Source organism: Stegastes partitus, unplaced genomic scaffold, assembly GCF_000690725.1.
Source record: "Stegastes partitus isolate 25-593 unplaced genomic scaffold, Stegastes_partitus-1.0.2 Scaffold2338, whole genome shotgun sequence".
Lineage (NCBI taxonomy): Eukaryota > Metazoa > Chordata > Actinopteri > Pomacentridae > Stegastes > Stegastes partitus.
The window spans coordinates 43,724-58,232 of record NW_007580069.1 but is presented as its reverse complement, the minus strand read 5'-3'; the positions used below and the strand labels follow the sequence as shown (position 1 = coordinate 58,232).

Sequence of the window (14,509 nt, the reverse complement as noted above, 5' to 3'; positions counted from 1 at the left end):
GGACTCCATGTTTTTACTGCTGCTCCATTCCTTTCCTTTCGCCTGTCATTTGGCATTTTTGAAAACTTTCAGGTCTCCACCAAGAATTATAAATATTAACTGGGTTTGTGCTGACTGAGCCACAAAATTGGAAAAAATTGCAACCACACAATCCCTCCCTCCGTTCAGGGAGGCCACTTCCTGTTTAGCACAAACCACACTGAGCTAGCATTAGCCCAACGTTAGCTACACAAATGCCTTTGAAGCCCATGTTGTCCACCCTCATTGGTATTTGTAGTTTCCCTTTGCCAAAATGCGCTAGCCAACCACGTAATATTTTGTACAGGAACATATTTTGGATTGAAAAATGCAAAAAATGTTCGCTTGCTAGCTAACGGCTAGTTAGCTAACGGCTAGTTAGCTAGCAAAGCTAATGTTTACGCTGTTAGCAAACTAGCTAGAAAGCTACATTTACTAAAACTGCTTTGAGAAAAAAATTTTTTCGAATTATTACTGCATTAATTCTAAGTTTCCTCCAACATGTACGTGCTTCTGTGATCTCTGTCACTACTCACCATCCAGCCGAAACCTCCAGCCCCCACACCCGGAGCCTCTCCCCGCCCCGCCCCGTCGGCTGCCCCCCGGCTCCACACCGGCTCAAGCAGCAGCAGCGGGGCCGACGCGGAGAAGCCGTCAGGACTTTGTGGGAGACTTTCTCCATCTCCGTCCACCGCTCCTCACCTTCTACTCTCCAGGAAATAAACACCAAAGCGATGGGCTTTGTTTCTTCGGCGCTCTTCCTTCTCGCCTCCTTGGTCGCCCTCGCCGGCGTCTGCTACGGAGGCTCGGACGCGCCCCGGGGAGTCGCGATGGGCTTCGTGTTTGACCCCAAAGCGAAGTGCGAGCCGCCGTGCGAACACGCCGGGATCTGCATCCGCAACAACACATGCTTCTGCTCCAAGGGCTACGAGGGAGAGACGTGCAAATACGGTGATGTACCGGAGCTTTTGTCTGCTTTTAGTTTGACTGCAAAGAGTCAGTTCAGTATTTTGTGTATTCACCGCACAGAAGAGCAAAAGTTTAAGGTCAAATATACAAATATAAAGAAGAATATACTGTGTTTGATTGAATGCAGTGTACAAATAGTCAGCATGTCAGTTCACACAGTCATAAATGAACATCTTATCATTTAAAATGCCTCAGATTTGGACGACAGATGGGCCAACGCTCGGAACCAGAACATCAACAATAATGACTAAATCATGTGTGTTCCTGCAGCCAACTGTTATCCCAAATGTAAGAATGGAGGAATGTGCCTCCGCCCTGGAAAATGCAGATGCCCTCGTGGATACGGAGGACGATACTGTCACAAAGGTGAGCAGGTTTATTTGGAGCGAGTCGCCGTGAACTAGTAAATCCTGGAAGACTCCTAAAACTGTCTGCATTCAGGTATGTTGGCGTGGACGTTCAGCGGCGGGGCATTTAGTGGCTGGGTGGTTTAACAGAGCCGTGTTCACACAGCAGAATCCAGTGTGAGAGGAAAGACAAAATGATGTCGTTACTCAAGTGAACAGTTAAAGCTGAAGCCTAACGTTATTCTCTTGGTGCGTATTGAAGCGTTCCTGAGGTGTGTCGGTGAAACCTGTGCCGACAGGTGAGTCCCTGCTCACCGCCGTGCTCTGTCTGTTCACAGTGACTTGTGATGGGGGATGCTGGAACGGAGGAGAATGCACCGCTGTCAACGGAGTGGCCAAGTGCATCTGCCCCTCGAGCTGGACCGGATCAAAATGCCAAGAGGGTTCGTTTACGGCCGTATCCGGTTACCCCCAATTAACACCAAAGGTCAAAGACACCAAATGGAGCTGGACTCTCAGCTGGAGCCGCTCATCAGACATTAGTAGACGTCTTTAAGGTTGTTTTTTTTCCTGGTCAAAGCTGCTGATGGGAGGCGACATTCAGTTTACCTCCGAACAACAAGTCTGACTGAGCGGTTAATCCACCTTTTAGTCAACTTCCAAAAAACATTTCTAACCAGCAAGAGTCAGAGAGTCTGACATAGCGTGACATGAGAAGACTTCTACTCTCTCATGTCTACATAGGCAGAAGCTGCTTAGCTTAGCTTAGCTTAGCTTAGCATACGGGCTGTAAACATGGGGTTAGCTGCCAGCCTGGATCTGTCCAAATGGAACAAAATCCACCTGAAACCACCTCTATCCCTCACAAACGATCACAATAAGATCAACAGTGCAGTAGATGGAAGAGTATGATGGTGATACAACTCCTATTAGCAGCCAGTTAGCTTAGCATAAAGACTGAAAACAAGGGGGAAAAGGAAAGCTGAGGGGGAAAAAATTGGCACTTAATGTTAATATTTAGTTTACTTAGGTACATTGCACAATATAAAATATTTTAAGGCCTTGACGTTAATATTTAAACGTAGGATTTGTAAAGTCACTTTGGCCGAGCGTCTGTTGAATTACATGTGCGACGTACAGGAAGTATTTTTACAATTCTGGTTTCGGAATAAACACAAGAAATATTTTGTGAGCTTGAGAGGTGGTAGGTGGGCGGGTGTTGTCACCACTGGGCAGAGCCAAACTAACCATTTCCACCAAAGCGCTGAGCTATGGACCGTTTTTAACTTCAGACAGGAAGGCAAATGCCTCCAGTGCAGCTCAGTTACAGCCGCCGTCTGACTCCTGGCATGCTGAGAATCTTTCTCTACGGTTTGTTCTCCGTTGCAGCGCTTTGCCCACAAGGCTGCCGGAACGGGGGGATCTGTGTGGCCCCAGGAATCTGCAGCTGTCCGGAGGGATGGCTGGGTGGTGCCTGCCATACCGGTGAGTTCAAACCGTTCAAGCATTAATGCACTTTACAAGCATGAGGCTGGGTCATGGTTACACGTCCCCTCAGCGCCAGTCTGCATCCGACTTACAATAAAAGTAATGTTCCTGATATCTGAGTGCCACACGGACAGAAATGATCCGTATGTTGGTGAGAACAGAACAGCGTATTTCCAGATGTGACGCAGCACTTCTCACCTCTGTGGCTAACTGCTGGATTTACAGTCTTTTCAGTCGCTTTCACTTTCCCAGTTTTACAGAGATTAACACCTCTCCGTGCGTTTCTTTTGTCTTGTCCTTGTCTCGGCTGTAGCTGTGTGCACTCAGCCCTGCCTGAACGGAGGGAAGTGCATCTCCCCCAACAAATGCCGCTGTCGCCCGCCTTTCTCCGGACCTCACTGCGAGGAGAGGAAAAAGTCCCACTAGCGCGACGCACCGGAGGCGACGGTTGTTTGGATGATTACGTTTTTGTAGCTGAAGGTAGTTTTTACATTTAAAAAAACAAACATTTTCTATGTAATTCTTTTTTTTTTATGTGACTGTATAAACATGCTACAGACTGGACTGTAATTTGTGCCATCGAATAAAATAAAATAAAATAAAATAAAAAACCCTGAGCTGCATGCATCATTTAACCAAGAAGAAAAAAGCAAAGAATCAGTACATCGTCTTTATTTTCTCTCGTGTAATTCGTACCACAGTGTAATCTGCTGTATTTTTATTTAGAAAACAAACCCACAGATGATCATTAGTTGGATCTATATTTGGTATCAGTGTAAATGAACAACAGGCACCAACAGGCCTGATGGAACAATATATTAAAGGAGCCAAAAAAAAGGGAAAATATACAAATGCTGTTGTTGTTAACCTGCAACATAAATCAACGTCTTCAGTCTGATGTGTCCCAACTAAAGCAGATTCAAGATAAGAAACAGACAGTGCATGTCGGTTGGTTAAATCAGCTATAAATCTGGATAAGTTGTAATAAAACTAAAAGCTTGCCTGTAATAACCTACACACTGAATGAATCATGACTAACTTGTCTTTTTTTTTCACAACACGCAACACACATCTGTATGAAGATGCCTCTAACAGATGTGCGCTGCTCTGAGCCTTGAGGTAGTGACGTACGGGGACGGAAACACAAGTGCAAACACATCGAGTCCCTCCGTTAGCAGCCAGATGTGCACAGAGCCACACATTCAGGCAACAACACGCACACACTCGTGTACGCGACGACTTCCGGTGCGCTCTCTCCTCGCTTTGTGCATTTCGTGGCCTCTTTCGTCCCGTTTCTCGTTGCGGCCTCCGTCATGCTTGGGACGCCTGTGAAGTGCAGATATGAATTCAGTGACATCAGACTTGCAGTGCATTCTGGGATCATGAGTCGGCATGGCAACACACACACCCCACTGGACGCCGACACTGTTGTGTTTCACGTCACGCCTCCGATGTAGGAATGCTGGCGCGCTACAAGACATAATTAGCTGAACCAGCGGTCGACCAATCATCAGCCACTAATGACTCCCGATGGATTAGATGTGTTATAAATATATTACTTTGGCTCTGAGCAGCGTCCTACTCACAGCTCCATCTGATTCAAACCAAATCAGATGTGTTTACACAGTAAGGCTAAAACAACCTGAGTCCATCAGAGAGCCGTATGTGTTTTCAGACAAGCAGCAACAAAATTATGTGCAGAACATCAAGCCAGGATGAAATTAGTAAAATCAAAATTTTGAATGAAATAGAACAACAACAAAAAAACTAAATCAGACAAAACAGGAACACGAGATCCATTTGTTAAAAAAATAAATAAAAATCTTGAGATATTAAGAGCAAGCAATAGTCAATGAATAAGGATTTTCAGAGAATTATTTTTTGTTGTTTGCTTGAGATGATATCAGTCAGACTGAAGCTGAGTGGATGTGACTCAGTAGAAATGACAACAACAGAGAGAACTGAAGTTTGATTGATGTCGTCTCAGGTAGACGATGGAATAGTGAAGGTTTGTGAAGGTGGCGTTATCTGTTTTTGCAAATTAACTCTTCATATGCAGATCTTGAGGTTTCTCTTGAAAACATCAGTGGAGGATTACGTCACAAGTAACATCCTGTCAGCACTGAAGGACTACGGAAGCAGAGAGCGGTCGTTTTCCGCTACTGTTCTTTCTTCGCCGTTTTCTCGAGATAACGAGTTCATTTTCTCGTTATCTCGGGATAACAAGAATCATTTTCTCGTGAAAACGAGATAATTGCTGTTCGTGTTTGCCCGCTCATGCCCGGTCCAGGATGGAATCCCAGGTGTGTGGGGGGTCCCACACACCTGGGATTCCATCCTCAGTCACCAGCGGGGGGCCGGAGGACAGACGAGGCCGGGCACGAGCGCTTCATTGGAAGTTGCCCGGTCAGCTGTTCTCATGACACGTCATGTCGGAGTTCCCGGACAGCTGTCTATATAAGATACGTCACACCAGGAAGTCCGACAACTTCTGATGAAGGCTGAAGTGACAGCCGAAACTGTCAACGCGATAATTATCTCGTTATCTCGAGAAAACGAACGCAGAGAAAACGGCGTTTAAAACAATGTGCGGCCATGACCGCTCTCGGCTTCCGTAGAAGGATAAATGCTGAGAAGTTCTTTTTAAATGACGTGTGAATCACAGATGAAGGCGATTCAGTGATGTGTGTCTTGGTGTTTGGGTTCTTCTGAGTTTTGACATCAAGGTTTTCATTTTCACAGCCTTGATTTCTAATAATCGCACGACATCTGTACAGGGGTCTCAAACTCGTGGCCCGGGGGCCAATTGAGGCCCGTCGGAGGATATTTTGTGGCCTCCTACTCTACATCAAAGTTTGATGTTAGTGCGGCCCGCGAGTTTTTCTGCACGAGTCGTTGTTCTGGACGTTTTTATATGTTTTTATCACTTGTGGGCTACCATAGCTCAGGCTCATGACAGCAACACGAATTAGCAACGTTAGCCACTTGAAACGTGATTCAGGAGAGTCACTGAGTGGAGGGAACATACATCCTGTCACCCATGCAAATGCATGTTTTGTTTGTTTTATTCCATCTGTGTGAAAAGCTCTTCTCCACCATGAACTTTAATAAGTCAAAGTTCAGGTCCAAACTTACTGATGAGCATCTTCAAGCCACACCGAGGGTCTCAGTTGCTTTTTCCCTCAAGCCAGATGTGGCTCAGCTGTGTCAGAGGAAGCAGTGAGGTCGGACCAGGTAAGAGGAGCCCATGTTCTGAAGAACCGTTCATGTTCTGAATTGTTATAAATAAAGATTGAGAAGATTGGATCAGCTGTACTTTTTCCTGGAACACTTGAAACCCTTCATTGGGGGAATACTTGCTGCGGCCCAGCCTCACCCAGACGCTACCTCCAGCGGCGCCCTGGGTAAGTCGAGTTTGAGACCCCTGGTGCAAAAGGAGCTATGGGGAGTCTCAGTGCTTCTGAGTTATTAGAGTTACATTCAAGTCAAAGAGCGGAGCATCTGTTTTTCTGGCAGATAAATATCCTGCAACGTTAGAGGGAAAATAACCTAACAAGGCGGTCAAATGTTCTGAAGGTGTTTCCAGCCATCAGGACTAAAAATGTTGATATATTTTATGAAGCTTGACTCTACTGTAACGGTAATGATGAGGCCAGCAGAACCTCAGAGGAAACACAACCTTTAACCCTGGAGTTATTAGTTATTAGCGCTCTTTCGTCCTTTCCCCAGACCCATGGACTGTATACGAACCGTGGCCCCTCGTCTCACCTTTATCGCACAGGTGAGGCCCTTGTATCCTCTCCGACAGTGGCAGTAGTCGGGCAGCACACACCTCCCTCCGTTCAGGCAGCGCTGTCTGCAGACCGCTGAGGAGGAAGTCAGACATAAATGATGTTATCTATTCAGCTTCTGATTGTCGTTCCAGTCAGTCACAGTCAGAAATGAGAAACAACAACACGGGAAAATAAGACGCGACTGAAGAATTCAAAACGGTATCGTGTGCTTTTGTTTGTCCAAACGACAAACAGAAGGAATAACAGACAGACTCACGTGTTTGACACTGCAGGCCCTCCCAGCCGACGGGACAGTGGCAGGTGTTGGGTCCCACACACTCGCCGCCATTTTTACACTTTTGCAGACAGACAGCTAGAATGAAAGCAGCGAGGGAGGCATGAACACAGTGTTTCACTACAAAACACGACATGGATGCAATGCCAAAGGGTAGACTCTTGTAGGGGGGGAAGGCTATATTGAAGATTACAAGCGTAATAAGTTTGTTATAATTAAGTATGATTCAAGCTATTATGTGTTCTCAGTCTGTATTTTTCCATGATTCCTATGGTTCTTATAATTAATTAAGTTTCAAGTTATTATGTATTCTGAGTTTGTATTTTGTGCTGAGCTTATGTCCTTGAAGATAATGTGTCCGGTGAGAACCGGTTTGCACACTTGGAGACAGCAGAAATTCTTCTTTTCTATTAGATACGATTGCTACTTTAGCTACACGCCGTACCAACAACATCCACACATGTTGCTTACTAAATGTCAAGGACGTGGACAGAGCGCAGAAGAAGTATGCCTGTCCACGCGATTGGTAACTGGCCAATTAAACTCGGTAGCGCACAAGTCTTATCTATGTTCGGGGCAGGCCCAGCCCAAGAAGATATCTGTAACCTGGAACCGAAAAATCTCAGTTCAGCTGGACATGAGAGCACTCTCTGTTCCTCTGAATCCAGCGCTGTAGAACTTTACCTGTGACCTGAATAAACTGTTTAACCTGAGACCTGAACTTTTCTCCGACTATTCCTTGGAGCTGTTTCAACAAAAGAACTGGGTCTAACAAGTTCAAAAGATAACCAACAGTTATAACTGAGAAGATGCATGGCGCTCGCACAGGGAAGCGAACCTTGTCCCTCTCAATTAAGAGCATAAATATCATCACTTTACAGCTCATTATGGAAGGACTGGATGTTTTAGGGCTTTTCGTGTCTCTGTGTTGTGCCTCCTCGTCTCCTCCGTCCTCAGGCCTGTCACACGGTAATCCATCTTAGCGCGCCATCTTGAAAGACGTTTCAATTCTTCACGCGGACCTCGAGGAGGCTTTCTGTAGGACGCCATGAGCGAAGATGCACAGACACACAGCTGGTATATATAAACCTCAGCAGGAGCAGAACTCTGCAAGTGGAAGTCTTGCTTTTGTATTCGTGGGGTTTATCTGTGTGTGTGTGTTTTTGCCACATTGTGAGTTGAAGCAAATACACAAGTTGTAATGAACGCACTCACCTGGCAGAGATCACAGATGACAGCGCTAGGCTACACTACAACCACATGATGCAGCTGTGCCACAACACATGCTTTCTTTAAAACAACGGCTCTAAAGTTAAAAACAAAATTGCAATAAGCTTTTTCTTGCCTCCTTCCACTCACATCTCAGGTAGGAGGGACTGCACTGCTGGAAGAGGAGGCGAGGAAAGGAATGGAGGACGTACAAACTGACTGTTGGTTGAAGATACCTGAACACACCTCCTCGACCTGTGGGAACTATTTTTCTGACCTTTTATCAGGAAATTGATCCAGAATATCCCCTACAGAATACAGAAAATAAGAATGACTGTACACAGGCCTACGTCTTACCCGATCAAAGATGATCTCTGAGCAGCCTGCAGAGAAAGTCTGCTTTTGTTTTTTGTTTTTTTTTAGCCTAAAGCACATCTAGTCTTTCTCCATTTGATGCATTTCTCGTTGAAACAGAGTGCGATTCAAGACTATTGAAGTGCTTTGCATGAACCAAAAGTAATGTGATTTTTATATAAATATACAAAAAATAAAAAGGCCTGATGTTTTTCTATGCATTAAAGAACACACGGTAACAGAGGAAATTAGAATGAAAATGCTGAGGTTTAAAGATTATTGGGGAGTGCAGTGAATGTCTTTCCATTGTATGAGTCTAAACCTAAAACATGCAGATTATTTGTGCAGCTACCACTGTATGGTTTTTACTACCTGCCGGGGTTTTTATGTGTATGAACAAGGCGCTGCGTCACTCACGTATGTTGCACCTCTTCCCCCTCCATCCCGACGCGCAGGAGCACGTGTTGGGTCCCACACACTTGCCCCTGTTCATGCACATCGGCTCGCACACGCCTGGAAAATATTTGTTTGCACATCACATTTCATATTCTCCCTCCACGTCCATGACCGTGCAGCGCCATCGCTCCTCACATGGCGCTCTAAATACCCAGCCTGTGGCGCTACTTACTCTTCTGACACCTCTTCCCCGTGTAGCCTTCGGGGCAGGAGCACACGTTGTTTCTCATGCACTGACCTCCGTTCTTACAAGGAGGACTGCAAACAGCTGGAACGACAACATGATCAATTGTTAAGACCTCGGGAGACACACACACACACACATGACATTCTTCAGCATTTTAAAGGACCCACATTTAATACAAACACAGGACAAACAGCTCAGACATAAAGGGACCTCCCTCCTACTGAATGTAAAAGAATATATAATAGTACTGTCATTGTAATAAATGGAAATCAGTCAGTAACTAATCACCTGAAACACAATTTCTTTCTACGGCAGGACAGAGCAGGAAAAGCCGTCTTACCGATTTGACACTGAGAGCCATAGAAGCCACTGGGACAGGCGCAGACGTTGGGCTTCACACATGTTCCTCCATTCAGACAGACGGGGCTACACAGAGCTGGAACACGAGGCACAAGAAGTTCTGCTTACCTTTATGCATATTTCAGAAAAAGCGGCATGTTTTGTTGTTTCACAAACAATACGTAAGTGTAAAAAAAATCTAGTCTCACATCCAGTTCTGTGCTGCTCAGCCTACAGTCTGAACACATGCCTGGTGGACGGTTTATTCTGTACCTGAGTTACACGTCGGTCCATACCAGCCAGGTTTGCATCTGCAGACGTCAGGAGAAACACACTCGCCTCCATTCTCACAGTGTCTGTTGCACACCACTGAGAGAAATAAATGAACATTATTAACAATCCTACATTAAACCACAGAAACCTGGTCTACCGAATCCATCCATCCATCCATTTTCTATACACCGCTTAATCCTCATTAGGGTCGCGGGGGGGCTGGAGCCTAACCCAGCTGACTTAGGGCGAAGGCAGGGGACACCCTGGACAGGTCGCCAGTCTGTCGCAGGGCCACACTTAGAGACAGACAACCAAGCACACTCACATTCACACCTACGGACAATTTACAATCACCAATTAACCTCAACATGTTTCTGGACTGTGGGAGGAAGCCGGAGAACCCGGAGAGAACCCTACCGAATCCAAGGATGCTTAGATTAAAGCTGCTCTGATGACGTTTACCATGATGCAGACCAGACTTGAACAACATCCTGACTGATCTTTATGATCTAAGAGCCCTGGATCAGTGATCAGGATTTCCATCCATCCACTATCTATACACCTTAATCCTCACTAGGGTGGTGGGGGGCTGGAGTCTATCCCAGCTGACTCAGGGTGAAGGCAGGTTCACCTGGACAGGTAACCGGTCTATCACAGGGCTACACTTAGAGACAGACAACCAAGCACACTCACATTCACACCTACGGACAATTTACAATCACCAATTAACCTCAGCATGTTTCTGGACTGTGGGAGGAAGCCGGAGAACCCGGAGAGAACCCACGCTCCACGGGGAGAACATGGAGACTCCACGTAGAAAGATCCCGGGTGTCCTCACCGGGACGCCAACCCGCGACCTTCTAGCTGCGAGGCAACGATGCTAATCACTGAGCCTCCTTGCAGCTTGGTCACTAATGAAATAATTCATTGTTTTTACACTCTGAGCCACAAACGTCGACTCCAGCAGAAGTTCTATACACCAAACTTTTCAATTTCATTCCCATCTATGCTCTTAAGATCTTTACGTGATAGTCACAGCCTGATTTATATCCGAATTTATACGACATTTTATTCCTAAAAACATGGAAAAAATGTATTTCTTTTGGACTGTTGACAGTCAATAACAACAACAAAAAAGGAATTTTGAACCTGCGTTTATCTGATGTTCAGATTTCTGCTCCATAAATTTATGTAAATTTTTACACTAGCGTTAATTAGACAACACTTCATTTGCATATTGGAACATGTCTAATACAAAAACTATCGGTCTGAATGTAATCACCTGGGGGGGTTTATGGATAAAACTTCACTCTAGTCACATATTCAGTAGTTAAGTAACATCTCACTGATTTCACATCGCGGTCCCACGTAGCCGTAGGGGCAGGTGCACAGGTTCCTGGCCAGACAGGTGCCTCCATGCTGGCAGGGCGGCTCACAGCTCGCTGCACCACAACACAGAGTGGTAAACAACACAAACACGCTCACCAGGACTCTCTGAGCAACGTGTCGGCAGATCAGACGGCTGTGAATACGAGCGGCGGTTACCTTCCTCGCAGGTGGGCCCACCGTAGCCTGGAGGGCATTCACACACACCGGGTTTCACACACTTGCCCTGGTTCTTACAGTCCGGCCGGCACACCGCTGGGAGAGAAGAGAAGATGAACAAAACCAGAGACTAGGATAAACTAGCCAATGATGAGTGATTTAACTTGTTATTGTCACGCTCACCGATGTGGCAGTTGTATCCGGTGTAACCCGCCTTGCAGGTGCAGGTGTTGGGCAGAGTGCACTCCATGTTCCTCCCACACTGATACCTGCACACGACTGAAATCAAAATGCATTTGGGTGTTTTTTTTTAAAAGCTGAGGAAGCAGGTTAAGGGTTTTAATTCAGACCCAGAGAGCTTCGTTAACGGCTATGTGAGGTTGAGAGATAATAGTAAATGCCTAAACACGGCCAAACAGGGGTCATTATTGCCAGATATACAAGAATCTATATTACTGCTATTTGTTAACATGAGCTACTAGACCTAATAGAGCTGATTAAAGTCATAGTGACCAAGTGCTTTATTGCTTCTGATTTCAGCTCTTCATACATAATGAATGCTGTCGTCTTAATCTATCCATAAGTTCTACATCAATGCATTCAATACCTAAAAATAAGCAGTACTTCAGGTAGTAATGACAGACCTGTATGCAAGAGCGCCACAGAGCAAAGCAACGTCTTGAAAAGGTTACCAGGCACTCCAGTATCCCTCCAGGTGCATCAAATATGAATGCTTGACTTGTTTTGCAGCTGAGCTGGAAAAATTAGTCAATTAATCAATTTGTTGACTGACTGCAGCTAATTTGATAACTGGCCTGAGGACACACAGGGAGTAATGTGAGGAGTTTATGTTCTGTGGGGTACCTGGCTTTATGCTTTTTAAAGCGTCAATACATCCAATTTCGTTATCAATCTTCTTTTTTGGCCTTATTTGAGAGTGCAGTCGAGAGAGAGGCAGGAAAGTGGGGGAGAAGAATGGGGGAAGGACCTGCGGAAAAGGGCCATGAGCCGGAGTTGAACTCATGACCTCTGTGTTGGGGGTTATAGCCCCGGTACATGGGACCCCAGCTCAACCAGGTGAGCTGTAGCGGCGCCCCCGTTATCAATCTTTAACATTTTCAGTCTCGCAAGAAGTCGTTCTTTCCTTAAAAAAGCGACAAATTTCGGTCAAAACTGACTAAAGACGAGAACCTGATTTTTTTTTTATATCGTATATTTCTATATAAACATTATGAAGCCACACAAATTCGTAGTTTTTGTAAAAATAAGTAATTATACACAATGTTGTGACCACCATCTGACTATTTACAGCCAGCTGGATGTTTTTAATGCAACTGTTTTTAATTGAAGATAAATTTGGCAAACTTAAGCTCATTTGTACAAATCAGCAATGAACCAAGATCACGTTTTATTCTGGGTTTTTCATTGAGCCTTTTATACAGTCCTCAGGTCAGTGCAGTAGGGAAACACTTTGTTTGTTTTTGTCTTGACGAATAAAGAGCAGAAAACTGAGGTTTTATTTATCTGCCACACGGTTTAGCTAAGCTGTAGTTGCAGCTCTCTGACTTTGTGAGTCAGCGCTATAAGACGAACTACCTTTACACGTGACTCCATCTCCGGTGTAGCCGTACGGGCAGCGTCCACACCTGAAGGACCCGAGGACGGTGGGCTCACAGGGAACACCGGGGAAGCAGGGCGAGTCGGCGCAGGTCACACGGTGAGCTGGCAACCCCCACCTGACCCCCGTGGAGAGGTCTGGGGTCAGATCCACCCCGCTGGGCTGACCTCTGTGGACAGTGGCGGCAAACACTCTGGATGCGGTTTGATTCTGGGGGGTTGCCGTGGTCTTTCTGTCAGAGGACGGAACTCTCCGGATGCTGGAGCTGGTTGTTTCTGGTCTCGTCCTTCTGTCGGAGGGTCGCCTGGGCGAGGTGGCCGACGATGAAGAGGAGAAGGGGGGAGTCTTTTCTTTGCTGGAATTTGATGTGTTGACGTGAACATGACCGTCTGCTCCACTGGCGACTGTCCCTTGACCTGGAAGACACTGGGAGTTAGAGGATATGGCTTAAAAAAGAACACAAACGTAGCCTCGATTGTCAACAACAAAACATCCAACCCATGAATCAACAAATGCAAAACCATCAGTGCTTTGTTTAGTTTAGCCTTTTCTTTCTTTTACATCCTGTACAGATTCAGTTTTTCCTTTTTTTTTCTTTTCTTCTTTTAGTTTCTTTTTTTATATTGAAACGCCCAAAGCCTGAAGTGTAATTTCACCAGTTTCCAAGCTTCAAAAGAATTGCATCACTCTCACCTGCTGCTGTGCATATTTGTCCGTTTCCGTGGAGACCAGGAGGGCAGGGTCCACAAACAAAGCCCGCCGCGACGTGGATGCTCTCAAAACACTGGACCCCCGGAAAACACGGCCCGCCGCCGCCGCCGCCGCTGCTGCTGCTGCACGGCGACGGGCCTGTTGGTTTGGGCCTTAATGGAACCTGTGGTACTCTCACTGGTGTTGTCACGTCAGCGTTACCTTGGCAACAAAAAGATGTGAATGACCGTTAAATGTATGATGAGACTTATGTATAAATGCATACTTCCCTCAGATAAAACCAGAGATCCAATGGTAGAAATGAGAGAATTTGTTGAAAAATGACCCTTTGAGGTGCACCTGCTGTCTCTGAAGCTAAAGTAGCATTCTTTAACGAATAAAACTTAAAATATAATATGGAGGTATTGGTCTTACGTTTGCAGTTTTTCCCGTCACCAACATATCCCTTTGGGCACAATCCACAGACAAAGGAGCCCAGTGTGTTGTTACAGCCCGCTCCAGGGAAACAAGGCTGAGAGATGCACTCATCTATGTCTTCTCTGCATGTGCGGCCTGACAACGACATTATAACTCAGTATTTATCAGGAAGGAGACAATAGGTTATATCACCGTGGTGTGGCCCAGCCAGTACCAGAGCTACAGATTCCTATAAATGACAACAAGTTGCCCAAACACACTGGATGCCCACCTGTCATTCCAGGTGGGCAGATACAGGAGAAGGAGTTGGGTGCGTCGATACAGCGGCCCAGTCTGCAGGGGTTGGGTTTACAGTCGTCGACGTCCACCTCACACCTCCTTCCTCTAAATCCGTCGAGACACACGCACACGTATTCTCCGCTACCAGCAGGGAGGTTGACGTTGGTGATGCACGAAGCGCCGTTCAGACATTCGCAGGGCTTCACAGACACCTGGAAGAAACAACAATAA

General features: G+C 45.9%; 2 protein-coding genes across 2 annotated transcripts in view; one reads left to right on the top strand and one right to left on the bottom strand.

Moving 5' to 3' along the window:
* The first annotated feature begins 642 nt into the window (after nucleotides 1-642).
* On the top strand, nucleotides 643-3,439 carry seraf (Schwann cell-specific EGF-like repeat autocrine factor). The gene is made up of 5 exons (XM_008304863.1): nucleotides 643-969; nucleotides 1,258-1,353; nucleotides 1,673-1,777; nucleotides 2,724-2,819; nucleotides 3,136-3,439. The coding sequence occupies exons 1-5, from the start codon at nucleotides 753-755 to the stop codon at nucleotides 3,246-3,248; spliced, it is 627 nt and encodes a 208-aa protein (XP_008303085.1). The 5' UTR covers nucleotides 643-752; the 3' UTR covers nucleotides 3,249-3,439.
* Nucleotides 3,440-3,478: 39 nt separating this feature from the next.
* The window catches only part of vwde (von Willebrand factor D and EGF domains), a 33,802-nt gene continuing 22,771 nt past the window's right edge, over nucleotides 3,479-14,509 (bottom strand). The window contains exons 18-31 of the mRNA XM_008304864.1: nucleotides 14,271-14,490; nucleotides 13,997-14,134; nucleotides 13,565-13,783; nucleotides 12,850-13,287; nucleotides 11,437-11,532; nucleotides 11,254-11,349; nucleotides 11,055-11,150; nucleotides 9,709-9,804; nucleotides 9,437-9,532; nucleotides 9,082-9,177; nucleotides 8,871-8,966; nucleotides 6,873-6,968; nucleotides 6,591-6,688; nucleotides 3,479-4,148 (exon numbers count right to left, since the gene is read on the bottom strand). Of these exons, the coding sequence (XP_008303086.1) occupies nucleotides 4,134-4,148; nucleotides 6,591-6,688; nucleotides 6,873-6,968; nucleotides 8,871-8,966; nucleotides 9,082-9,177; nucleotides 9,437-9,532; nucleotides 9,709-9,804; nucleotides 11,055-11,150; nucleotides 11,254-11,349; nucleotides 11,437-11,532; nucleotides 12,850-13,287; nucleotides 13,565-13,783; nucleotides 13,997-14,134; nucleotides 14,271-14,490 (1,896 nt within the window). The 3' untranslated portion in view covers nucleotides 3,479-4,133. The remainder of the gene's footprint in view (nucleotides 4,149-6,590; nucleotides 6,689-6,872; nucleotides 6,969-8,870; nucleotides 8,967-9,081; nucleotides 9,178-9,436; nucleotides 9,533-9,708; nucleotides 9,805-11,054; nucleotides 11,151-11,253; nucleotides 11,350-11,436; nucleotides 11,533-12,849; nucleotides 13,288-13,564; nucleotides 13,784-13,996; nucleotides 14,135-14,270; nucleotides 14,491-14,509) is intronic.